The 26,099-nt window shown below is 55.1% G+C and overlaps 1 protein-coding gene across 4 annotated transcripts in view; it reads right to left on the bottom strand.

Moving 5' to 3' along the window:
• ARHGEF7 (Rho guanine nucleotide exchange factor 7) overlaps positions 1-22,194 on the bottom strand; it is a 122,229-nt gene extending 100,035 nt beyond the window's left edge. For 2 of the 4 annotated variants that reach the window (XM_045978324.1, XM_045978329.1), the window contains exon 1: positions 21,834-22,192. In XM_045978324.1, coding sequence (XP_045834280.1) covers positions 21,834-21,998 — 165 coding nt within the window. In that variant the 5' untranslated portion in view covers positions 21,999-22,192. Of the gene's footprint in view, positions 1-21,833 lie in introns of all 4 variants that reach the window. The other 2 variants (XM_045978327.1, XM_045978325.1) reach the window with 2 other exon arrangements.
• Positions 22,195-26,099: the final 3,905 nt, after the last annotated feature.

Below are 26,099 nucleotides of genomic sequence, written 5' to 3'. Positions count from 1 at the left end.
TCTTGACGCAATCATGTCTCAGGGTTCTGAGATCAAGCCCTGTGTCGGGTTAGGGCATGGAGCCCACTTAAGATTCTCTCTCTCAGGGCCCCTGGGTGGCTCAGTGGGTTAAAGCCTCTGCCTTCAGCTGGGGTCATGATCTCAGGGTCATGGGATCCAGCTCCACATCAGGCTCTCTGCTTAGTAGGGAGCCTGCTTCCTCCTCTCTCTCTCTCTGCCTACTTGTGATCTCTGTCTGTCAAATAAATAAACAAAATCTTTAAAAAAAAAAAAAAAGCTCTCTCTCCCTCTGCCTCCCCCGCAAAGAAGAATTCACACAGCAACTTTACAATTAATCACCAACATCTCCACAACCCAAAGTCAAGCGCTCCTCTGCTCTCCAGTGACTACTTTTCAATGACCAACAACAGCCCAATCCACCCCCCACAAATCCTGTCCCAAATTTCCCACAGCAATTAACTCCAGACCTTTCCATCAAGAACTCTAATCAGTCAAAGGCACAGACAGTCCCAAAACCGTTGTGACTTTCCTTGGAAATACACCCTTTGTACTCAATATTTGATAAAGGACGTGTCAGGAGTCCTGAGAATTTGCAATAAACTATGTCACAGCCATGATACGGTCATACTTCGGAGACTTCCAGAGCTGTCCAGTTTCCTCCTTCTCAAATCTTCCGCCTCTCCACGCTGGGAACAGCCAGCTAGCCACCCTCGGTCCAAAAAAAGTGTCAACTTGGGCAGTCAGCTGACTTCACTGGAAGCGTTTAGCAGGTCTGAGTTTACAAAACTTCATGGGAAAGAACAGGCACTTGTAGCAAGGCAGCTAATTCAGACAGGTTCCGTGCGTGGCAACAACTGAGATCAAGAGTAGAGAAAACGATCACAGGTGTGCTGTCTGGTGAACGTGCTAACTACCCAGGGTCGTAGTTCCCAGAGATTCTGACTGAGTCCGTTTGAAGTGAAGTCCAGAAGCTGGGGGCAGGGGGTCTCTGGGATGCCCCATCCAAGGGGTTTTCAGCCAAGTCTGGACCACGGATATCCTATAACTCAGTGATTCTCAAACACAACGCGAGTGTCAGAACACCCAGGGTACCATCACTACACCCTGCCAGGGCTGAATCCCTAGGTGTGCGGTGGAACCCAAGGCTGTGGACTTCCGGCGTCCCAGGAGATGCAGAACGTACCAGGACCACACTCCGAGAACTAGTGGCAGATGCCAGCTGAACCATTAATCAACAAATGTTCGTATTCCCCCCACTGAGATATCAAATTCCAAACCCCAGAAGAGAGGTCCCGGGGTCTCTGCCATCAACAGCCTCATCACCATGGCGACAAAGAGCTACGTTTCCACCCCATACAGACTTGCTCGTGCACACCCTCTCTCCCCTGTTAGACGTGAGTCTCCCGAGTGCAGGGCCCCCAGGCACCTCCCATTGCGCAGTCAGCATACTGCCCACTCGGGTCACCGAACTCACGGAGCTGGCAGAGGAAAGGCTCAGAGAACACTGGACGCAGTTCTGTTCTTCACCGGCGAGGAAATGGGGACTGCAGAGATGTAACCTGCCCACTGCACCAGCCCACTCTGGGAGGCAGGCCTCTGGGCACTGCAGCCACCAGGCTCCCCTGCTCTCCCTCCTCGGGTGCTCAGCTGCTCAGAAGCCCAAGCAGGGGACTAGGTGCCACCGTGATGTGCCGGAGCTGCTCCCGGGAGCTGACCCCGTGCTCCCAGCCCAGCGCCGCATTCGGAAACACCGCATGGGTCACTGGAACCGGCCACAGTACAAGTATTTACACCACAGAAATGGGCAGACGCTGCAGCTCGGGGCTCAGCAACACAGGGAGCCACTGTTAAGCCTTTACTAACACAGAACGGCTGTGCTCCCGGACCGCAGACCAGCAGCTCCCATGACCCACCTCCCCCGCCTTCTCCTTCAGGCCGAGGGGAGCTCACGGCTTCCTGGGGTGCCTCCACCTCTCTTCTTGGCTGTCCTCACCCCTGCCCACACTTTGCCAACACCCTCTGCAGTAAACCCTTCAGCCACCTCTGCCTAGCGTGCCGGCCGTGTGCTGCTGGGACCCTAACCCAGTGAACTTCCAGGTGGTACGGTTAAAAATAGAACAGCCTGTGATGGCGGCAGATGGGAAACACTCAGAGAAGGGACTGAGTCCATGACAGCGCACCGTATTTCCACAAGTAGAGCACCGCCCACCAGTCCCTTTCAAAAGGCAGCAGCTTTAATTACTGACCTATTACGACCTCCTAGTTAGGCTAAGTGGGGAAAAGCAACATGGGGAACGTATGCATAACGTGCTACCTTTGGTGTAAAAAAGGGGGGGGGCAAGAAAAAAGTATACATGGGTGCTTAGAAAAGCATGGAATTTCTCTGGAAGCACACACCAGACACCTTTAACAAGGGTTGCCTCAACAAAAGGAACGGGGGCCCTGGAGGTCAGGGGAAGGAAAACTTGCTTTTCACTTTTCTGTGAATTTTATACCTTTTCTGTGCCCTGTGAATTTTATACCACAAAAGTATTGTTAATACATTTTTTTTTTTAAGAAGAGGAATGAAAACACTCCAAACTAGTGTTCTCCTCAGACCAACATGCCTTCCCCATTACAAAACAGTCCTCAGACAGCCCAGCTGCCAATGGGTCGGAGTCCTTGCAGAACACCCCTCTCACACAACCCTCGTGGAGGGACAATGCCGCGGTTAAAACCCTCAGGTCAGGGGCACCTGGGTGGCTCAGTGGGTTAAAGCCTCTGCCTTCAGCCCAGGTCATGATCCCAGGGTCCTGGGATCGAGCCCCACATCAGGCTCTCTGCTCAGCAGTGAGCCTGCTTCCCCTCCTCTCTCTCTGGCTGCCTCTCTGCCTACCTATGATCTCTGTCTGTCAAATAAATAAATAAAATCTTTGAAAAAAAAAATCCCTCAGGTCACCTTCATTAGCACTTCACGAGTCCTCCAATTCTAACTACCCAGTAGCCTCCATTTTAATTAGACTGCTCTTGGGGCGCCTGAGTCACTCGGTGGGTTGAAGCCTCTGCCTTCGGCTCAGGTCATGATCTCAGGGTCCTGGGATCGAGCCCCGCATCAGGCTCTCTGCTCAGCAGGGAGCCTGCTTCCTCCTCTCTCTCTCTGCCTGCTTCTCTGCCTACCTGTGATCTCTGTCTGTCAAATAAATAAAATCTTTAAAAAAAAATTAGACTGCTTCTGTGCTCATTCTATTGCCCGTGACGCTCAGTGGAGTGAAAGGACAGGTGGACAGGGCTCACTTGCCGGTCTACTGGGCATCTCTTCCTCCAAACCCACTGGAAAACAAAGAAGCATCCTGTCGAAATTAAGGACTTGATCACCAAATAACCAATAAGTAAACCATCACCCAAAAATGTGTAGCCTAGGATTAGATTAGGCTTACTGAAGGAAAAAATTAAGCCTTTAATAAAGTGTATTTTTCTTTTGCTCTCCTTCTTCAACATCTCCCAAAGCCCAATTCTTGTGCGGGGGCTACGGTCATCTGGGGAAAAATAAAATGTGCTCCATTAGTATGAAACCAGCCAAAATAAAAGGCAAAAACAAATATGAATGTACCAAATCTCCAGTTCCCCAATGACATTCATATATCCAAGACACGCGGACTCTCAAGACTGCATAGCTTAAATTAACTCGTGAGTCCCCTGAGGCTTGCTTCCCACCAACTCCAGAAGCACATTTTTAGACCTCAGAGATGGTGGCAACCATCCAAGATTCCTGCCAATGCCAAAAATGGATTTGAAGAAATATGAACATAAAACATTCATCAGATAACCTAGAATAAATTTCTCCACTGAAGTGGTATTTTCTTCCCTCCATAGCGTGAGATCAGTACAGGCTGGTGTGTGGCGTGAGAGCAGTCTGGGGAACAGTGTGCTCTGTCTGCCTGCGATTCGGACCCCAGGGGAGCAGAGGTGCCGGGGACGGGCCGTTGTGAGTTCACGTCTCATTACATTCGATAAGCAGATGCCATTTTTTTAGGCCTTGGAAGAATCTTGATACAGGAAAGCAGAAAAGGACAAATTCATAAAATAACTCAAACTGGGCCTTGTAATCAGAGATTTTTCTCATCTCAGGTTTTCAGTGGTTCACGTGGAAGATTCTTTCTTTTCTCTCATTCTCACGCTGGTGACCGACTGAAAACAACCCACGAATTATGGTGCAGCGCCTTGCCAAGCTTGCCAACGGCTTGGCTTTATTCTTCAGCTTCATTTCTGTATTGTTTCCGACCCTCTGGCACCCATTTCCTCTCTTGCCGAACACGTTTCAGAATGGTTGGGGATACCTTCTGTTGTCCGTCGGTGGGAGAGCCTGTGGAGAAGTGTGTGGCCTCTGATGCGAACGTGCGAAACAAATCCAAAATGGGTACTTGCTGTATACCCTTGTAACATCAGCGCAGTAAGCAGGGCCGAAAACCCACTAGGACGGAAGGAATCCCAGCCCCTCCCCGCCCTGCCCTGAGAGCCCGGGCGTTCTGCTCTCGGAAGGCGGCCAGCAGAGGCAGCTCAGTCTGCCAGCTCCGCTCCTTGCCTCAACCTCAGCCCGACCCTGGACCAAGGACGCCTCAGGCTAGAATGTCCTCTCCCATCCCTGCGGCCCCCGATGGCATTCCACTGTTTAAATCTGTATTCTTGGATGTCTCGGAGAGTTTTTATGTTTGTCCTGCTGTTCCCTGTTTGTTTTGCCTTAGCTGCTCATCCTTGCTTCTGAGGTAGCTTTCTGAATGCCCCCACCGGCACACGGCCAAATCGAAGGGCCTTGGTGGGAGCTACAGAGCAGGGCACTGCCTTGTGCCCTTCCCTCCCAGCTAAGGAATCTGTCTTTCGTTTTTTAAACGGCTTGAGAAGCTGCCTTTGAGGCAAGTGAAAGCCTCAGAGTCAGAAGTCTGGACACTGACCACCTGAGAACACACACTATTTTAATCCACACGATAGCGTGTGGGAGGCTTGAGGCATGCAGAGAGAACTGGATGATTTTGGAAACTAAGAAGCTAAAGGGAGGCTTCATCAGAGGAAGAAACCTAACTAAAGGGATAGAAAACGGCTAAGGACCTGCGCTGGCGAGTGCTTCTCCATAAATAGCAACTGAGACCCTCCGTAGAGGGAAAGGCCAGGTGAAGGAGAAGACCACAGCCCAGGATGCTCTCAGAACCCGGCAGCCAGTGGAGAGTTTCCTGTTAAGTGTGCCCAATAAAAAGGTGATAAACAGATCATTAGTTTTCTCCTGAAACTCTTAAGTATCAGACTATATGGGCGGCAGCTGTGAATAAGATGAGTTGTGTCTGTAGGTGGGAAATACATATTCAAAAACTCACATAGAAAAACTCACCTTCATTAATTAAAGATAAGGCTGCCAATGTATAATCAAGAACTCTATTTCTTCCATATTACTATAACTGGAATATCTCCCTGCACCTTTATAATCTGTGTGTCACATGACTCCTCTGCTCAGAACCCCCCAAATCTCCCAGTTTCCTCCAAGTAAAAGCCAAAGTCCTATAGGAGAATGGAAGATAGGTCACAGACCAAAAGGAAGTATTTACATAAGATATACACAATCAAAGACTTGTACCCAAAATACACAAACCACTCCTAAAACTCAACGATAAGCAAACAGACAACCCAACTTAAAAATGGGCAAAAGATTTGAACAGACGCCTCACTGAGGAAGAGAGACACAGACAGCAAGTAGGCATATGAAAAGATGCTCCACACCCTCTGTCATCAGGGAACTGCAAATTAAAGCAAGGAGAAACCACCGCACAGAATCCAGCGCTGGCAACACCAATTGCTGGTGTGGATGTGGAGCAAGAGGAACTCTCCTTCACACCTGGTGGGAACGTAAAATGGCGCAGCCACTTGGGAAGACAGTTTGGTGGTTTCTTACCAAACTGAACATCATCTCACCCCATGCAGCAATCTTGCTTCTTGGGTGAATCTGCTTCACTCAAAAGCTGAAAACACATCCCTGGGAACCTGAGCACAGATGTCTACACCAGCTTATCTGCCAACACCTGGCCATCAACAGCATGACCTTCAGTAGCGAATGTGTAAATGGACTGTGGTGCCTCAGGAGCGGGAAACCATTCAGTGATAAAAAGAAATGATCTGCTAAGCCATAAAAGACACAGAGGAAACTTAAATGTGTATTTCTAAGGCAGAGAAGCCAATCTGAAGAGGCTACATCCTATATGATTCCAAGTCTACAGAATTCTGGAAAAGTCCAGACTCTGGAGACAGTAGGATCAGTGGTTGCCAGGGGTTGGCAAAATGAACTGAGCATGGAGAATTTTCAGGGTAGTGAAACGACTCTGTATGACACTGTAGCAATGGACATTTGTCCAAACCCACAGAAGGCACAACGAAGTGACCCTAATGTACACTGTGGACTTTACTTGTTAATGTGTCCACATTGGTTCATCCCTAGTGATAAGCATACCGGAGGAGAGCAGAATGTTAAGGGAACTTGGGGGTGTATGGGAATTCTCTGTACTTTCTGCTCAGTTTTCTGGAAACCTCAATTGCTCTAGAAAATAAAGCCTCTGAATTTTTTTAAGTCAAAGTCCTTATGATGGCTGAGTGAACCCTCCACAGTCTACTCCCTTGTTCTGTCCTTGACCTCATCAGCCAGCTTCTCTCCCCTGGCTCACACCGGCCTCTGCCATTCCCAGAACTTGCGAGGAAGGCTCTTACCTCAGGACCTTTGCACAGGCTATTCCCCTTGCCTGAAATCCCATCTCACAGACATTCATATCACTCCTTTGCTCATATTCGTCAAGACGTTGTTTAAATGCCACTTCTCAGGAACGTCTGCCCTAACTGCTGGTACTCCCCAACACCCCCCCCCATCCTGCTGCTTCTCTGCAAAGCACTTATCATGGTCTAACATGGTCCAACGTGCTATGTGATCTACTGCACCAGGCACATCCACGGAACACCTCCCTGCACTCAGAAAGAGATGCGCCGTATGCAGGGTGTTGGGTCCGCCTGGATAAAATGTCAACACCCGGCAGAACCAAGCACGTAATATGCTGTTTGTTCAGTAAAAGCGAAGGTGGGCAATGCTGTCAGAGCGCCTGGACACAAAAGAAGTATCTTCGATCCAATGTGAGAATCAAACACCTCGGAAAGGAACTATTCTTAAAAACACTCAGGGGTGGGGGGCGCCTGGGTGGCTCAGTGGATTAAGCCACTGCCTTCGGCTCAGGTCATGATCTCAGGGTCCTGGGATAGAGCCACGCTTCGGGCTCTCTGCTCCGGGGGGGGGGGGGGGGCTGCTTCCTCCTCTCTCTCTGCCTGCCTCTCTGCCTACTTGTGATCTCTCTCTCTGTCAAATAAATAAATAAAATCTTAAAAAAAAAAAAAAACACTCGGGGGGGGGTGGCGCCTGGGTGGCTCAGTGGGTTAAAGCCTCTGCCTTCGCTCAGGTCATGATCTCAGGGTCCTGGGATCAAGCCCCGCATCAGGCTCTTTGCTCAGCAGGGAGCCTGCTTCCTCCTCTCTCTCTGCCGGCCTCTCTGCCTACTTGTGATCTCGGTCTGTTAAATAAAATAAATAAAATCTTTAAAAAAAAAAAACACTCAGAAGTGTAATCACCACAGGCAGCATGACACAGAGAAAGACAGCCTTGGGTTTTACTAGGAGTCTTAACCTTAACCCCTTCCCTTGTGATGGACAGAGGCATCCTGCCACCACCAGCTGAGCCTGGGGCCAGCCACCGGGCCCCTCTCTCGGGCTGCCCACATTCAGCAGCCCAGGCTCCGTTTTCTCCCGTGTATATGAGGGCGTCTGTTAGCCGGGAGCACCCAGAGTCCCTCTCTGGTTTCAGCTCTCCTCTCTGTCACGAAGGAAAATCGCTGGCCCCGCACTGGGTTCGCCTTTCCCAGCTGGGCTGCTCCCTCGGGCCTCTCCAGGCTCCCACCGCCCTGTACTCCGAGCAGCCGTCCGCAAGCCCCGCGTGGAACAGGACTGTCTTATATTCATTCCTAAGTGTCACAAAGGAGCCAAAACAAGCCGATGAAGACCTCGTGTGAATCTGACATTTCAGGGAGGGGGGACAGCGGCGCACGCAGAAGGAGGTGGAGGGGAGGGACAGGGATGAAGGCGGGCAGCCGCCCACCCGCGTCTGTGACTGTTCCACCCGCAAAACAGCAGCTCCCGCCACGCTCCCACAGGCGGTTTCCCCGGCCCGGGTGCCGCAGACCCATGGATGAGGCTTCCCGTTCCCCGCTTCTGTCCTCGGTCCTTTCCCCTCCACGGGGACCTGTCCAGCGAGTCTCGTCATCTGAGTCTTCATTTCTGTAATTTCCATTTCTTTCTTTTCTTGAAGCCCTGCTTCTTTGCTGAGATTTCCCATCTTTTCACTGGCGTCAAGAGAACCCGTCCTTGCCGTCTGAAGCCTCTTCAGGGTGGCTGCTGGAAATCGCTGCTCCGCCGTTCCGACATCCTCTGCCGAAGGACAGACGGCCGCGCAGGGGCCCTTCAGCGATGGCGTGTAGGGAAGGAGCTGCCCTCGCCCAGACTTGGGCTGGGGGAGGGTGTCAGCAACGGTCACTGTTTTCTCCGTCCGCGCTAACACAATGATCGGTTGGCTCCTCAACTGAAAAGCACGAACTGGAATTAGATCAAAGCACGTATCCTCGGTGTCAGCTGAAGGCCAGCGGGAGCCGCACAGTCTCCTCCGACCTCAGAGAGCGAGGGGTCCCAGTTTAAGGACCGCAGACCCGCCACCCCCTAGAAGCAGCGTCAGGAGTCACAGTCGGCTGAGCCCCTCCCGGAACGGCACTGGGCAGCGAGGTTTGGCTCAGCCTCCCAGATTCCCGCCGGAGGCCATTCCCGAGTGCCACAGCCCCACAATACGGTGGCTTCCTCTTCCCTCAACAGCCAGTGTCACGGGGGAGCCCTGCCTGGGCCTCTGCGTCTCTCTGTAGCTTTTAGTGACTTGCAATCTGTTTAGCCACGGCTCCTCCGGACCCTGACTCAGGTGTTTCAAGGCTGCCTGCTCAGCGCCTCCATTCAAGAAGCGCTCACACACACCAGTGAGCTTGCGCTCTTCTGTGTCTCTCGGTTTAGACAAGAATTTTCTAGATGCACAGAAACAGGTGGGGAATCCCATTTTTGAGATGAATTCCAACGCCTCTTCCAATGCAAGGCGAGATTTCTTCTAACCTTTCTATCCCCACATTTCAAAAGCCCATGGGGAAGCAGCATGAGGTCTGTTCTGTCTCGAACTGAAAGGCACCAGTTGGGAAACTTTCCAGGCACGAGGGGGTGGCCAGATAGGCAGGCGGCCAGTGTTCACCTGCGGAAGAGCCCCTCAGTGATCACACCTCGGTCTCCTGTCTTCTTAGAGGGCCCTGCAGACAATCTGGCTGGTCTGAGTCACGGTGTGTCCGGGCTGATGAGCTCAGGGGGCTGTCGATGTTTCTCCCCCGTGGTCCCCTGGGCCAGCAGCAGCAGCATGACCTGAGAACCTGTCAAACGCAAATTCTCAAACCCAGCCAGACCCACAACATCAGGAGCTCCGCGGTGGAGCCCAGTAAGCTGTTTTCACCAGCCGTCCGGTGATTCTGCTGACCTCAAATGTAAGACCCGCATAGCCACCTAACCAAAGGCACAAACAGCGGGCACCCCTCATGACCTGGGACAGCCTGGAATGCACATGCTAACGTTCAGTCTGTGACGGACAAGAACCAGTGCCGGGTGCCCAAGCCCCAGCTGGAAGAGAAGAAAAGCAGCCCGACCCAGGAGCTGTCGGCCCCGAAGCTGCTCAGTGAGGGAAGCTGTGTGCAGGGGAGCCACATCCCTTCCCTCAACACCCCTCCCACCGCTCCCCTCCCTCCACTCCCAGGAACACTCTCCCAACAGCCTCTCAAAGATAGAGGGTCATGGAGAAAAAACCAGCGGTGGGCTTGCTTCTCCCACACATGGAGACAGACCTGAAAAGTGCATGTTTTATTGCTTTGAATTGGAAAAATAGTACCAAATCTAGATGTTGCTTACACTTATCTTGGTTGTTTAAGAAATATTCCTGCTACATAGCACTTAACTCCTGTGATCTCTCTTCGTGCATTATCATGACATGTAACAAACTGGGCGCGGTTTCCAAATGAGAAAGAGAAAGCGAATCCCAGGGGACACATGTATCTTCACAACCGTATAACCTTCTAATGCAGACCGTCCTCGACTTGAACGTGAGCATTCTAAAAATCCCTAAACTGCCTTCACTACGTCAGATCCGGACTCTCAAAGGTCAGCCGCACAACAGATGCGGCAGAGAGCAGGTGGTTTCCGGCAGTCCCCTGTCATACGGGTGGGGGGTGACTAAAGACCGGACAGTGACACGCGTCAGGTCAGAGGGAAACCTCCACGCCGCTCGGTGACAACAGCTTCGCCTCGGCTCGCTCACGGGACTTAAACCAGTACCTGCTAAAGCACATAGGAAGTGAAGGAGGACATGTGACTGTTGTCTTTCCCTAAAGCCATGAAAAGGAACACAGTGTTCTAGAATCCCTTTTCTGGCAAAACAGCTCAAGGTCAGCTTGTTTCCCAGGCTTGAAGAGAGTCGAGAGAGAGCACGGTCAGGTCCTGCTCCGCCCCTGGGATAGTGGCCGGGAATCCACACACCCAGTCTGCCCTCTCCGAGTCCGCCCTCGCTGGCCGGGCCCTGCCCCCAACACCCCCTGCCGCCCTCTCCATCCAGAGCTGTCCCCGCCCTCACGACACGGGAACCGCTGCTCAGTGGCCCACGAGCAGGCGTGCACTTGGCTGGCTTGCCTGGGACACTGCGCGTGCCTGCTGCCGGGGACAAGTCACGACCGTGCCCCACCCTCCCAGCACGCCGCCAGAGCCCTCTGCTTCTCCCGGGCACCTGCAGCATACCGGCCACGCTCGTGCCCTGGCTTCCAGTCACCAGGCTCCCTCCCGACCTCACCACCTGCCACCAAGCTCCTCCTTAGCGGCACTGCCCAGGGCGTCCAGGTCCAACTCCCCAAGGCTGGTGCTGGGAAGCTCACCACTGCTCACTCGGGTTCACACCTCACTCTCTCATGTGACTCCCAGATTTACATTCCAGCCCCCTGTCCTCTCTGAGCGCCAACCCCTCACAGTCACCACGGCACCCATTCCGGACCCAGTCCTGAGCCTAAGGCACCCCACCGCCAAGCTGCCTCTCACACCAGAGACACCCCATCTACCCTGTGTGTAACCAGCACCCCACGGGCAGTGGGGCTCAGAGCTGCCGTGCCTGCTCTGGGCCCCCTGAACCCCGTCTGAAGCCCAGCTCCCAACAGGTTCATGACCACCTCCCCTCCACAACGGGCTGCATCCCTGCTGTTTCCACGCTGTGCCTGCGCACTGTTTTCAAAGTCCATAACCAACCATGTCATGCTTCCCTTGAAGACCCTGCAAAACGTCAGAACCTTAAGACCCTGTGCTGCCTGGCCCGTGCCCGTCTCTGCCCTGCCCAGTGCTGTGGCCACTCAGGTCTCTCCACATTCTTCTCTCCTACAGCCACTCGTCCATCAGCCCTCAACTCAGGGCCCGCCTCCGGAGAAGAGCCTTCCCCAAGACATCACCTGTCCCCCGGCCACGTGTAATCCAGGTTCCTCAGCCAACACCTGCTCCTGACCGCCAGAGCAGGAATCTCAAATTGTAAAACAAATGCCTACGACTTCTTTCGTGTCTTTCTCCCCACTAGACAGCCCGCAAGTCTGTGTTGGCTAATCTCCGGCTCTCCAGAGCCCAACGTCACCCGTGTAGGAGCTACCCCATAAGGACTGACAAGAAAACAGACAAAAAAACAGGGACAGATGAGCTCTCCGGCAGTAAGTCCCTCCCCATAAAAAATGTACTTGCATAAAAAATGTATTTGCATAAAATGTACTTGCATAAAAAATGCAAGTACACTATTTACCTTTCTACAGTAAAATTCTGTACATGCCTTCTGGATTTACCGTCAGGTTCAAAAGCAGGGGACTGCCAAGAAAATGAATTGAAGCTCCATTACACGCAACAAAAACTTAAATACACCCAGAGTGACTGCTGCCGGGCACCCTTGTGAGCCGTAACAGACGTACCGTGCTCATGTCCGAAGTGTACAATTGGACAGGTTTTGATGTGCACCCCTGTGAAACCCTCCCCAGAATCAAGACGCACACCCCCTCATCCCCAGCGTCTCCTTGTGCCCCAGAAGTGCCCCTAGGCAGACCCTGACGTACGTTCCGCAACTGTGGAGCCCACTGCATTTTCTGGAATGTCACGTACACGGAGTCACACAGGCTGTACGTTTTTGCCCAGCTTCTTTCCCCGTGTGATTTCCGTCCCTCTTCGAGCAAAACTCACTTTAATTGCTGAGTATTAGACAGTACGGATATACCACACTTTATCCGTTCTCCGGTTGAAGAACTATCTGGACTGTGTCTGGTTCATGGCTATTAAAAATAAAGTTGCAAAAAATAAGTTTAAGAAACCAAGTTGCTATGAACATTTGTGCACAAGACTTAGTACGAGCATATTTCCATTTCTTTGAGTCAATACTTAGAAATGGGATGTCTAAGGGGCACCTGGGTGGCTCAATCTGTTAAACAATACAGCTCTTGATTTCAGCCCAGGTCATGATCTCAGCGTCGCAAGATCGGGCCCCGTGTGGGGCTCTGTGCTCAGCGGAGAATCTGCCTGAAATTCTCTCCCCTTCCCTCTGCCCCCCCACTCGTGCACGCTCTTTCTCTTTCAAATAAATAAAATCTTAAAAAGAAAAAAAAAATGGAATGGCTAAACCGCTTGGTAGATCTGTAATCGTTCAAGAAGCTGACAAGCTGCTTTCCAGAGCGGTTACAGGGTTTCCCGTTCCCACTGCGGTGGATGGGGGCTCCAGGACCTCCGCGTCCTCATCAATACCTGGTGTGATGAGTCTTACCCTTGAACCCTTCCAGCAGGTACACGGGCTGTCCCGTCCTGGCTTCAGTTTGCGTTTCCCTCACACCTAGCGCCATCGGGCATCTTTCCTGGGCTTGTCCCTTGCACACCTTCTCTGGTGAAGCCATGTCTGCTCAAGCCATTTTGTCCATTCGTTAAGTTGGGTTCTTGATCTCCTTGGGACTGAGTGTGGAGAATCCTTACGTGTCCCGAATATAAGCCCTTGGTTGTTTCGTAACATTCATCAGTGAGGACATGCGGCCTGGCATTTGCTTTATGAGACGCTTTTTAAAGAATTCAAGTTCTTTCCTAGGTGTCGGGCTGGTAAGGTCATCCACCTCCTCCTGGACGTGTCCTCCATGGAAACTGTACATTTCCTCAAGGCTGTAGGACTGACTGGCATAAAAATGTTCATCCTATCCCCCTGTTACCTTCTTAGCATCTGGAGAACTCGCAGTGACTCTTCACAGGGCCGATTTGTGTCCTCTCGCCTTTGTCCTGATCAGTCTCCGAAGTTTATCAATTTTGTGGATTTTCTCAAAGAATCCAATTTTGGTTTTGTTGATTTTCTCTAGCCAATCTGTTTTCTGTTTCACTGATTCCCGTTCTGATTTTTATTATTCTGTTTCTTCTACTATTTACTTAGAGTTTAACTTACCCCTATTTTTCTAGCTTCTTAAAGTAGACAATCCATTACAGACAACAGAAGCATTACGTGTGTGGGGAGTAGGTCACTCCCAGAATATTATTTTAACGATTCATAAACAGACGCTTAAGACTCACACACAATAAGGGTGCTCGGGTGGCTCAGTGGGTTAAAGCCTCTGCCTTCCGCTCAGGTCATGATCTCAGGGTCCTGGGATCGAGCCCTGCATCGGGCTCTCTGCTCAGCAGGGAGCTTGCTTCCCCCTCTCTCTCTGCCTGCCTCTCTGCCTACTTGTGATCTCTGTCAAATAAATAAACAAAATCTTTAAAAAAAAAAGACATACACAATAAAATACAGTTACTGTTATAATTTGAAGAACCGTGGATTGCTGACACGGTAGTTACCGGACTCAGACTAAGCAAATGCGCCCTGTCAGAGATGTGACAAATGGACTCAATGAACCCCTCCATGTGTCACCAGCTGACAAAGAGTGGAAGACCACTCAGTTCCGGTCTCTGTCACTTACAAGCACCGTGGTACTTTCTGGAAGTTTAGCCTTCACCACAAGCCTGTCCAGAACGTGACCACATCCGACTTAGCATGTTTTCAGAAGAAACGAAAATGCATTAACAAACAGGAAAACTGTGACCCGAGAATGCCACGTTCCCACGAGAAGAAATCTGTGACCAGTACCAACGTTTATGACTGCCCGAGTGAGGCAGTCGCTTCAGCACCACGGAAAAGATGACAGGACATCACTCCAGAACTAAAGGCCTGGAATCGGGTTTTCTGTGTCCTGATGGTCTCCCGGAGCACCACCAGAAGAGGCCATTCGTCCCAGGAATGCTCCCCCAAAACTCCTGATTCTCGGGAAAAACCTCGATAATGCTTCCTCAACATGACAACCAAGTCAAAATCTCTCGGCATGCAGCGGGCTTTGTCAGAAACTCCGCGTTTCTGACAAAGGACTGCTGAGCGTTTGCTAGCCGCAGAAGGGTACTGAAAAGTCTCTCGTAAACAAAGTATTTTACAGACAGGAAAGAGATGGGAATGCATCTTCTTGGCATGGGAACTCAGCAGTGAGTCACGCAGAAGTGAGGGAGAAAGGCCACTACGGGCCGGAGTATTTACAAATAACGGACAACTGGAGCTTTTAAAGAGGGTGTTGCTAACGAAAACCGCCCCGCCGCAGCAAGGCTTCGTGGCAGGAAACCGCATCCACAGCAGACCTGGGGCTGGGGATCCCCGCTTCAGGCAGACACAACTTCTTACGAGCTGCAAGCGGCTCCGCGGGTCGCACTTGGGTTCTGGATGACGCGCACCTTGTTCGGAGACGATATTAAGAATATTTCTGACCCCTTTTTAAAAAGCTGCTGCAAGTGCAGTAAACCTTCAAGTTCCATACAAAACAACAACTTCATTCTCCAGCCTTGTGCCCGCTATCTGCTGCCCCAGGGACGCTGTGTAACAAACAGCCACAAAACCTCCGTGGCCAGTTAGGTACTAGTACCCGTCCCACCTGCCACATCCCTTTGGCCGAAACGGGTCCAGAGCAGCTTGGGACTCAAGAAGTGAGAAAACGGCCTCCGTCTTTGGATGGGAGCAGCAGACACGTCATTCTCCACGAGACCTGGCAGCAGACAAGAGTGAAGAATCGGGGCCACTTCTGTAGGCTACCATGACCCTTCTCGAATTGGCTTTGTGCCAGAGGAGGCTGACCTCCGTGGAGGCGGATGTCTGTGCATCATTGCCCCAAAGCTGTCCCCCAGCACGGTCCTAAGACCCCACTCGTGTACACTACAGTGTGAGCGACCCTCCCTACACCGTGCAGTACGCAACTTACACGACCGTATGCAACGGACTTCAGGCAACTCATCTGTGAGGAGTTTGGGCTGGATGACGTCCCGAGAATTCCCTCACACAGAGAACTCACGAATGCTTTAGGCGTGAGACCCGTGGCCTCTATTAGGACCCCCGGAAAAGTGACACAGAACACATACACGTGTGTGCGTGCGTGTCCGTGTGCACCCGATCGGAGGCCGGTAGGTACGTATTCTCACGCATCCCACTGATGCACCCCCCTTCCCCTTGGCCTTCAGAGTCTGGCAGACACAGCACGTCCTGCAGAAACAGGGCTGAGAACGACCCGTCCGGCTCGTAAGACTTTCAAAAATTCAGAGCTAAAGTTAGAAATATAAACACACCAGGAAATGAATGTTCCTCACCTAACTGGGGAGAACTGATGGAGGAAAGGTCAGAAGTCACACACAGGGGACACGGGGCCCAGGACCGGCCCCAACAGCCTCCCTGTGGGCGGGGCGGCGCTCCAGGCCCTTCCCATGCAAGAAACTCTGTAAATGTGAAACCCGAGCCGCCATCCAGCCCCTCTGGCCCCTCTGAGCTGGCAGCTGTGTGTGCTCCGCAGCTGCGCGGGACCTGGCGCTAAACAGAGGGTCTGGAAGCCAAATCCAGGGGTCCCGGCAGCCCAGACAATGGCGGTCTGTCGGGGGGAAGGGAGGGGCCGCCAGCCCCCGCCAGTTGTAAGAATCTGCCCAGTTGTGAGAATAAGAAGAAATTCCTGTATTGGAGCAGCCTTGATGTTCGGACCCTGGCTTACGAGTTTTCCTGGACTTGGCAAGGACAGTTTTCAGCGTCAGTTCGTAAAATAATCACACCTGCCACGTACTGAGGACCTACCCTGTGCCTAGCGCGGCCTGAAAACCCTCAAGTCCACTCACTTACCCCCTTAACGACCCTCTTTCCCAGGACCCAATTCCCTCCAGGCAGGTATCTGATCTCTGTGTTCAGGTGGAAATTAAGACTCAGAGAAATAAGAGAAGTTGCCCCAGGTCACATAGCAAACGGGTGACTCTGGGACACAGGCAAGGACCACCCTGTCTCAATTGTGGCTCTGGGAGGGCCCAGGGGTCTTGGGGGCCCCTGGCAGAGGTGAGTGCCTGGAGGGATACTTTGTCTTCGCCACCTTCTACCGACGCGACACACACCGGCGACTCCAGTCCGAAGGAGCAGAGACGGCCTTGCAGGGGCGCGTCAGACGCGTGCCCGTGTCCGTCTGCACACTGTTTCGCATCTCAGCAGAGACGGGCACCACGGATCTCGAGGCCGGGAAAGCCCAGGGGCTGAGGACTGTGATGCCAGAGCAAGTGTGTACCAGACCCCTCGGGGCGTCCTCCCATGAGGGTGAGACAGAATCGGGAAAGGAGCGTCCGACCAGGGGCACCGTGAGGGCAGAGCTCTCCGGAGCTGTGTGTCCTCTTTCCAGGCGTGGTTGGGCTCCCTGCGAACCAGGGAGGAGCGTGGATCCCATTCTGACAGCCCCCGTGCCCTCTTCCTTCTTGGGACCCCTGCTGAATGGCCATCTGTGTCCACAATGTCACCCTGGGCTGTGTTCTGTCCCTGTGGTCCCTCATGCCATGTGTCTGGTGTCCTGACCTGGTTTGTGACTCCTGCCTACTTCCTCCAGACCTTACGCTCCTGAGGACCCCCAGCCAATAACCAACGAGCACTCTGTCCCTGCCTGGAAGGTCCCCAGCCCCAGGCAGCAGGCACACCCGGGTTGTCTGGGGCTGGCCCGGGAGACGGGGGTGACACGAGGCATTCCAGAGAAGCAGCTTACACACGTCCAGCAACGTGGGGCACATCCTGTCTCTTTAAGAGAGATGTACACAGAGGTGAGGCGGGCAGCGCTCCAGGGGAGGAGGAAGGGAAGCCACAGCGGGCGTTATTTCTATTAATAGGATGAGGTCCTGGGACAGCACCCATGCCGGACTCTCCCGGAGGACTGAGAGGTCACTGCCCAGAACAGCAGGCCATCTTGTTCCCCCCACCCCACCCCCACGCTCCCCAAACCCAAGTCAGACGACCCCGAGTGAGCACCCGTGGGCCAGGCCAGCAGAGACCCCGTGACGGCCCTCAAGTGGCCAGCAAGTCAGTCTCCACGTCCCCGTCTACACTGAAGGCAGGTTTGTCTGCTTTGCTGGGGATGAGCCAGCAAATGCAGTGACCTTCCTTCCGCTCTGGGCCTAAGGCCCAAACCAAGAATGGCCCCGGTGCAGGGCAGAGGCAGGACTTTAAAATCATGTGCTGCGAAAGCCGATGTTCACTATTACACCGACTATTCTGGAAGCTCCGTCTCATCAGGAGGAATCTGATACAACCAATAATTCCGTTTGCGAAGTTTAAAGAAGGTTTCTTGAAAACACAGTCAGGACAGACCACGTTCTGTAAGTTTTCTCTCCAAGCGCTTTCCCAGGCAACCAACCAGGGTTTACAAACAGTTACAGGGTGTGGACTTTGGAATCTCGAGTCCAGACCAAGACCCCCGCCAGCACATCCCTGCCATTGCTGACCTCATCCTTGGGGCGAAGGGCCCAGGAGAAGACAAGCTCCCCACAGCGGGCACTCAGAACTGCCGTCCAGGGCCGCTGACCTCACGCCCTCCCCCTGCCAGCGCCGAAGTCCCAGCACTGATCGGGATGCAGGCCGCAAATCAAACAGGAGAAAGCCGTTTTTCCTTCTCTGTTCAATCTGCATCTGCTGCTTTTCTGCAGCCTGAGGAGACCACCAGGGGCTGCCAGGGACCGTCTGAGGAAAACAGACCGTGTTCTAATCCACGCGTCAGAAAAGCCCTCAGGAGCTGGGCGCTCAGACGCAGGCCGCTGGAACCCTTAATTCCTGCTCTCTTGCGCGTAGAGCCGAATTTCCGACTGTCTGACTTTCCGACTTTCTGCCTTTGTTTCCTTCTGCCTCGTGCCGCTCCTACCATCGCGGCCTCCTCCCAAGCCCAGTCCCCAAAGAGCGTGTTAGTTCTCTTACCTCCCTGAGCGTCAGGCACCCTATGAGCAAGCACACGCTTAATAAGTTGGCTGCGTTCAAATTTATTATGCGACCTATTATGGGTTGGACTGTGTCCCCCCAAATTCCGATGTTCAAGCCCTCACTCGCCGAAGTGCAGACCGTGACCTTATTCGGAAACAAGGTCGTGCAGATGGGGCTGGTTGAGTCGAGGTCAACTGGGAGCCGGTGTCCTCATCAGGACGGCGTCCTTACAGAAGGGGAGGTGAGGACACAGCAGAGACCACAGGGAACGCCGTGGGGACACTGGGCACGTGCTGGACCCCCTTCCCCGGCGCCTTCCGAAGGAGCGCGGGCCTGCCTGCACCCCGACCCCGGGCCTGCGCCTCCAGGACTCGGGGAGAGCAGGTGCGTGGAGCAGCCCGCCAGGGCGGGGGCTCTGTTATGGCCCAGAACACAGATATCAGGCCCGACAGCTGAACCCAATCTAAATGCTCACATACACACCCAGGAAATCTAGCAAGACAAGCGGGTCGCAGGACTGTGGATTGTGAGCACAGATGTGGACGGAGGGAATGTCTCCCAGGAACGCTTCACTGACCTGGTGTGTTCTGCAGGCTCTGGGGCCCAGGGAGAAAGCAGGGCTCCCTGAGATGCTCGCGCTGAACCAAGCGACTCCACACGCCACGTCCAGGAGCAAAACTCAAGCAACACGTCATCAATCCCACCACGTCGGTGCGCTCATCAGTGACTGTCCCCTCTAAAACTCGTACATCTTGGCTTCACCCTCTGACAAACAGTCTAAAAAAGGTTTAAAGCAGTAATTCATGATCTGCGGGAGCCCGGCTCCCTGGATTCTGCCGCCTTCGTGGGTTCCCATCCTAGGAGGGATGAAGGAAGCCAGCAGCCGGAGCTGCTCAGCAAAACCTCCCAGCCGTCACTGCAAAAAATCAAACCACAAGAGCCCCATACACAGAGATCCGGGAAACCGTGTAATCCCACTGTCTCCCCTACACACAGAACGTGGCAGCGGCCACAGTGGAAAGTGTCTCTTTTCTGAACTGCTTGTCTACCGAGTCTATGCGCTGCCCCCCGCACCCCTGGCCTCCCACCTCAAGAAAAGCAGACATGGCCAAGGAGAACCCTGACAGAAAACTTTGACAATCTGAACCAAAATGAATGTCCTCCTGGTTCTGGACCCCTTTGACTGGCTCCAAAGTGGAACAAATGAACAGAACTCGAGCAGCACGTTAGCACATGTTTTCTTAATGAAAGGCACATGGGAAACCTGAGCCTCCTCCAAACTTGCCTTCGCGCTGTGCCTTCCCCAGCCCAGGGCTCTGTCCTCAACCACGGTTCTGCCAACGTGAGGCTGCCGGCCGCGCCCACCACTGGAGCCAGTCGCCAGGGTGTCCATGTGGCAAACTGGGGTAAAGTTAAGGCCCTTTCGACTCCCCATGAATATTCAGTGAGGTTTCCAAACGCTCCCGTGGAAAGCAAGCCGCTGTCCCGCCTGTCTGCTTTTGGGCTCACAGTACTCCGTGTGCAAGACCAAAGAGATACCTCCGCTTAAGAAATGCAAAAGCTCGGGAAACTTCAGAAACCCCAGTTTTTTAGAGGCAGAGATTGGCTAATATTTTACTCCAAAAACCTACCTTTGAACCGCAGAGAGTCAGGAGCTCTGGCCATAATTTGTGCCCTTGATGTGAAATTTGCACAGTGGCGGAGACAGTCAGAAACGAACCCGTGGGGGCCGTGGGGCAGGGACTGGGGAGGGTGGGGGACAGTGGCAGTTGGGCTCCTGCGAGCTGAACACTGTACTCCCTCCTCACTCGCCCGTCCTTGTAGGAGGATGGAAGGAGGGCTACAGTTTTGAAAGCAGATCTTCCTAGAACGTACAAGAAAATGATCACTGAAGTCTGCCGATCCAATCAAGGCTGTTAATATGCCAAGTAACGCACACCGATGGTTTGATAATGACATGTTTTCATCCAGACCACGCGAGACGTTTCCTAAAGTTTCCCTCTCCGTCACGGACCAGCATTTTATAGGAGCCTGTTTTGGTGGACTGTGTGGATTGTCAGGGCTTGGCAACATCTGTCTTTTATTACCAGAGCTCCTGATATCCAGATGACAACAAAGTGTTCTGAGCGCCCTGCAAGTTGGATTGGGCTCCTCGGTCCTGTCTTCAATCATGATTTTATTGTGACATCAGCTTCGTTGACAAGCAACATTTTTATTTCCCGGACAGGCAGGCTGCTCTGCACTCTAACGCAGATTCTGTTTCCCTACGGACGGTCCAAGTAAGAAAAATGCCTGAAACTAGCGTGCATGCAAAATTCGTATTAAATAAAACCTCTTCCGACCCTGGAAAATGCAGCGCCAAAACACGCGCAAACTTCTAAGACGAGACGTTTTACTTTCTCAAGTCACCTAATGAACACTGTATTAGCGAAGTGTCCCTGCGCAGTCAGGGCCAGTACACCCCCATTTATAAAATCGGGGTTTTCCCCCTAATTATGCTATGCTTCAGCTTCTACGTTTAACCCCTTGTAAGTAAGTGTTGGTCTCAATGTTCTGTGCTGGCCCAAAACAGGGGTGGGGGGTGAAACGGCAGCGTTTCTGAGACGCAGGGAGACCTCGTTTCCAAAAGCCCTTCGCGGCGGGCCCTGCTTTGTGGCCTGTGTGCGAGGAAAGCAAACTTCAATCACTCACAGAGACGGGGTCAAGGTTCACACGCAGCCCCGGGGAAACCACCGCCACCGAGCGAGAAGCGGGGTCGGGACCCGGGGTGCGGCTCAAAGGCAGGAATGGACCTGGAAACCAAACGGAGACCGTGAGGGCGGCCTCGCAGCGCGCCGGGGCTCCCGCGGGTCCGCCGTGCGCGGGGCTCGGAGCCGGAGTTGCGCCGCGGGGAGGCCGCAGGCCGTGCCGCGGGCGGCCCCGCTCTGCATCACCGCGTCCTCTCGGACCGCGCGGCAACCGGCCCGCAGAACTGCGGAACAAAGCCCGGGAGGGAGCTGCGCGCGCGCCGGGGCGCGGCTCTCGGCTCGGGGCACGGCGCGGCGCGACCCCACCTCCGCGCGGGGCGCAGCCGCCTCTCCCCTTCCCCGCGGGCCCCGCGGAGCCGCTCCCCCGGACGCGGCCGCCCCCCCGCCCCCGCCCCCGCCCCGCACACAATGGCGCCCCGAGCTCCCGCCGCCCGGGCCTCGCGCCGCCTGCGCGCCCCCCGCGCGGGCCGCGTTCCCGGGTCCGCGCACAAAGGAGGCGCGTGGGCTCGTCCGCGCCCCGCGCGGCCGCCAGGTGCCGGCGCCCCGCGACCCCGCGCCCGCGCGTCTCCGCGCACCCCCGGCCGCGGCGGGACCAGGCGGGGCGCCCACCGCCCGGGGCCTGGGCGCCGCGGGGGCGCGAGCCCGGCGCCACTTACTTTCTCGATGGTCCCGGGCAGCAGGCGCTCCAGCAGCCGGCACAGGACCACCCCGTCCTTGAGAGACGCCTGCAGGAAGCCCTCCGGGTCCGCGATGGTCTTCTTGGGCGACTCCAGCACCCCCAGCGTGATGAGCCACGTAACGGTCTGCTCGGCGGAATTCATCGCGGCGGCGCGCCCGGCCTCCCCGCGCCGCGAGCCCGCCTGGGCGCCGATCACCTCGGAGCGGCCGCGGCCCGGCCGGCTGCGCCCCCCGCCCCCCCCGGCTCGCCCATGGACAGGCCGGCCCCGCGATTGGCTCGGGCGGCGCCGCGGTCCGGCCGGCTCGCGCTCCCTCGCGTGCGTCCTGGCCGACTGTCAAGTGCCTTTTCGCGAGATGCACATGAACCTGCGGCGGCCGCCCGGCGCCGCCCCCGCCGCCGCCCGGCTCCCCGCCGCCGCCGATGACATCACCGCCAGGAGAAGAAAAGACGCGGCGCGAGCGGCCCCGCGCCGGCCGGCCGCACACGCACCCCGCGCTCGGGCCCGCCGTGCGCCCCGCCGCGCGCCCCCGCCCCGGCCGGCCGTGCGCGCCCACCTGCGCCGCCGTGACCTCCGCGGCCGCCTTAACCGTTTGCGCCCCGCGGGCCCCGCGCTCCCTGCGGACGCCCGCGCCGCCGCTCCTCCGGCCGCGCGGGGCCCCTCGCGGGTTTTTGGGTTCTCCGGGGTTGCAGTGTTAAGTGCCTCCCGGACGCTCTTTCTGGGTTTCGCCCGTTTTATTCCGGGCGGGGGGCGGTGCTGCCCACGAGGCGTCTGCTCTCCCCGCCGCCCCGCCGGCAGCAACCACAGAACAAACGACCGTTAGGTCCGAGCAGGTCTCTTCCCGGGCGCAGCCGCCGTCCTTGGGGACAAGGACGGACGCCCCCGCAGCGCGCGGAGGTCACGCGTGCCCCTGCGGGGAGGCCTGCCCCCGCGCGTCCCCTCCGCAGGGCCGAAAGCCTGCAGCGACCCCGCTTGAACCTGCCGGTGGCGCTTCCAGCACCGGGGAGAAGGGTCAGGAAAGCGGCGAGCCCGACCTGGGTCCGGGCGGCGACCGGAAGGAAGGACGGAGGACACCTGCGTCCAAACGGGTCCCTGGGCCCCACCTCACTTGGCTGGGAGATGCTCGGCTGGCCGTGGGGCCGTGGGCCACCGGCGGACTGGACGAACTCGGACGTCCAGCTGTCCCACAGTGAACACGCTTCTCCACGCATGCAAGGACAAGGACATGTGCATATAACCAAAGGGAGGGTGGGCTTCTTACAGGAAGGACAGCATAAAGGACTGTCCTGTACATGTGTGGCCCTCTGCTCCTGCTCTAGCCCCCGAGGGCGTTCCGCAGTTTAAAACAGCATTAGCAGAGCTTACTCTATCCCAGGCAGTTTAGTCCAGTTGATGGCAAAGGTTGGAAGCCATTTAAAACTTTTAAATGGAGGCTTAACTCCCTCTTTCTTTGCCTTCATTCGTCCAGAGGACGTCCATGGCGATCATGGACTGCATGGATTTCCAGCTTTGAGCTCAGCAGTTACATCTGCTTCCAGGTGCAAACACACTGAAAGGGCAGCCCCATCCTCGGTGGCCACAGTCACCACTGAGCTCACCGGGTCTCTGCCAGAGCTCCCTCCTGGCATCACGTCACACCATCATCACTACAGTCATACGAGGTTTGTCTCCTTGTCTCCGTTGTCCCACAGCCAAGCGGAGGAGAGACAGGACGCCACACATCACCAGTGTCCAGACAGCGTCTCTACATGTCTTCCAGCAAACAGGGCAGGCAAGTGTCCTGTTCAGGACCCAGAGACGGTATCAACACGAGGGTGTTGCCCTAAAGCTAGTTGTCCTCTGAGACGCCTGTTCACTCTCATTACTGCTGAACTGAAGAAATAGTTTAGCCTATAGCCATGACAATTCACATTACATTAAATTAGGTTTGGTGCTTATAATCTGATAAACAAGAGTGAGATTCAACTTGACTCAATCAAATAATCCTAAAGAAGGCAGCTCTAGGGAGTGGCCTTAGGTGACCAGTAACCGGGCGGCCAATTAGTGTCAGAAGGGAGACCTGCTCTAATGGCTCTTAGAAGTCCCCAAGCATTTCAATGCTTTCTGGCTACTGGTCGCATTCTTTTATTTTGGATGGACGTTCGTTTCAAAAAAGTTTATTTAGAAGGGATTCATTCTAGAAAGTAACATTGTTCGAAGCCAAGTGTTTTTTCCAAGTTTAACGGAGCTATTTTAGTATCCAAGGTGGGCATTTGGTTAGACTGAGCATTTTTCCAAATTCCGATCACAGAAGGCTCAGGCCACAGAGAAGAATCCATTGTTCTGTTGGGTGGGAGCCAATTAAGACTGCTGTCAACCAAGAATTTTGGTCTGGTCTGCGGATGCCTTTCGCGTCACCCCAGAAGAGTGTGGAACGGCTCTTAGCACAGGCATGTGTCCTCCGGTTCCCTCCTCTCTCATGAAAGGGTTTAACCTCGAGGCCCACGAGGCCCCTGTTAAGGCCTCAAAGCCTCGTCCCCGGTCAGCACTGGGGTAGACCCGTGGTCAGCTGCCCCCAGTAGCTCAGCTGAACCCCACCTGAGCTCAGCCGAGGGATGCTGATTGTGTTGGTTGGCTCATTGGTACTCGGAGACGGTCTTAACTCCAACCAGAAGCCAGGCAGATGGCGATCGGCCTAGCAGCATGTCGCCATCACTCCCTCGGAGGTGCTGTGGTTGAAGTGGACCGTCGTCGGGATGGAAACCCACATTAAGTAGTTCCGTGAAGCTCCCTGGAGCCACCGTGGGTGCGTTACTGAAGGCGTTCTGTCGTTAAACAGCGCCCTATTTATTGGGCATAAGGATGGCCAAATGCTAAACATGAAAGGTGAGAGGCAGGAAGAAATCATTTAGAAACACACGCTGAAAATTACGCAGGATTGGAAGACGTCTTACCACTGCATTGTTTTATGAGCATCGCGTCAACTGGAAACTTACCCCAGTCCGGGCTCCCCCGAAGCAGATCCTGAGGCCGCAGTGGGGTCCAAGCCGTGGATCTGGAACGGAAGCCCGGAAAGCACAGGTGAGGAAAGGGAGAAAGTGAAACAGGGAGCGAACACAAGTGAATCAAATGTGGGGCAGCTGGGGACTGGCTCCCCTGGGGCCTCTGAGAAGCCGCGCGGGGCAGACAGGGCCCTGATCCCTTTGGCCATGGGCAGGCAAGCTAAGCTTTATCCCTCCACTCCCTTCTCCCCAGACTGGGTCTCTGCTGGGGGGTGGCCTCCAACACCGCAGAGCCTGACGTCGTGAAAGCAGGACACACACGGGTCCCAGGTGGAGCACTGGCCACGGTGAGCGGCGGCGGCGAGTGGCCGTGAGCGGAGCCAGCACTGCTTCTCCGGCGAGGTGCCCAGCGCTGCTTCTAGATCCTGGGACACGACACCCCGTAAAAGCCGTTGGTCCGGCGCACGTGCTGCATCTCGAAGGACAGGTCTCTAACCTGAGGAAATCACTACCAAGCTGGATGCCTGCGGGCCCCCATCCAGCAAGACGAACTGCTTCTCCCCTCAGACCTGGGGGTCCTGATGTCACCAGCTCGCCACCAAGCAGCCGGCGTTACCGAGCAGCGGGTTCGAATCTGCCCGCACCATGGGCAGCCGGGTCAGTGTGGGTGAGAGGGAGTCCCTGTTCTAGACCTCTTGCACACCTCCGTCCCTGCCACTGTGGCCGCAGGGCTGGCGGGCGAGGCCCGGGCTGCTGCCCTGGTGACAGATGCCGTTGGCGTGCCTGCTCGCTGGGTGCCCCTTCCTCCCTGACGCTCTCTGGAGACCGAGGCGGGAGTCTAGACCCACAGCGGCCCCTCCACCTCCTGGTAAGGCCCACCCAGCCCTGCCCCAGGCCCCCCCCCCCCAGCTGGAGCCCTGCCCCCCTCCTGTCCACGCGTGTGCACCTGCCCAAGAGGACGGGGCGGGGTGGGGGGGCGCAGCTCAAAGCTTCACGGACCCGAGGGCTTCTCCTCCCCTTGTCCTGCCACCTGCCCTGGAGCTGGACGGGAGCGTGGCAACAGTCCACACGGCCTTTCGTGGTTCACACCAAGTTAGCAACGTCCCAGGTGCAAGCTGAGCGGCTTCGGGAACCAGCCGATGGAGGCAGATGACTCGAAGGTCGTGTCAACAGCTCACTGGTGACCTCCAGACCTGCCTCCACCCCAGCCCAGCCCACCCTGCCCTGCGGGATGACTGGCCGCCACGCAGGCTCCCGGGACACT

This window comes from Meles meles, chromosome 14 (genome assembly GCF_922984935.1).
Source record: "Meles meles chromosome 14, mMelMel3.1 paternal haplotype, whole genome shotgun sequence".
NCBI lineage: Eukaryota > Metazoa > Chordata > Mammalia > Carnivora > Mustelidae > Meles > Meles meles.
The sequence above is the reverse complement of the archived record's forward strand: the minus strand, read 5'-3'. Positions and strand labels throughout refer to the sequence as shown.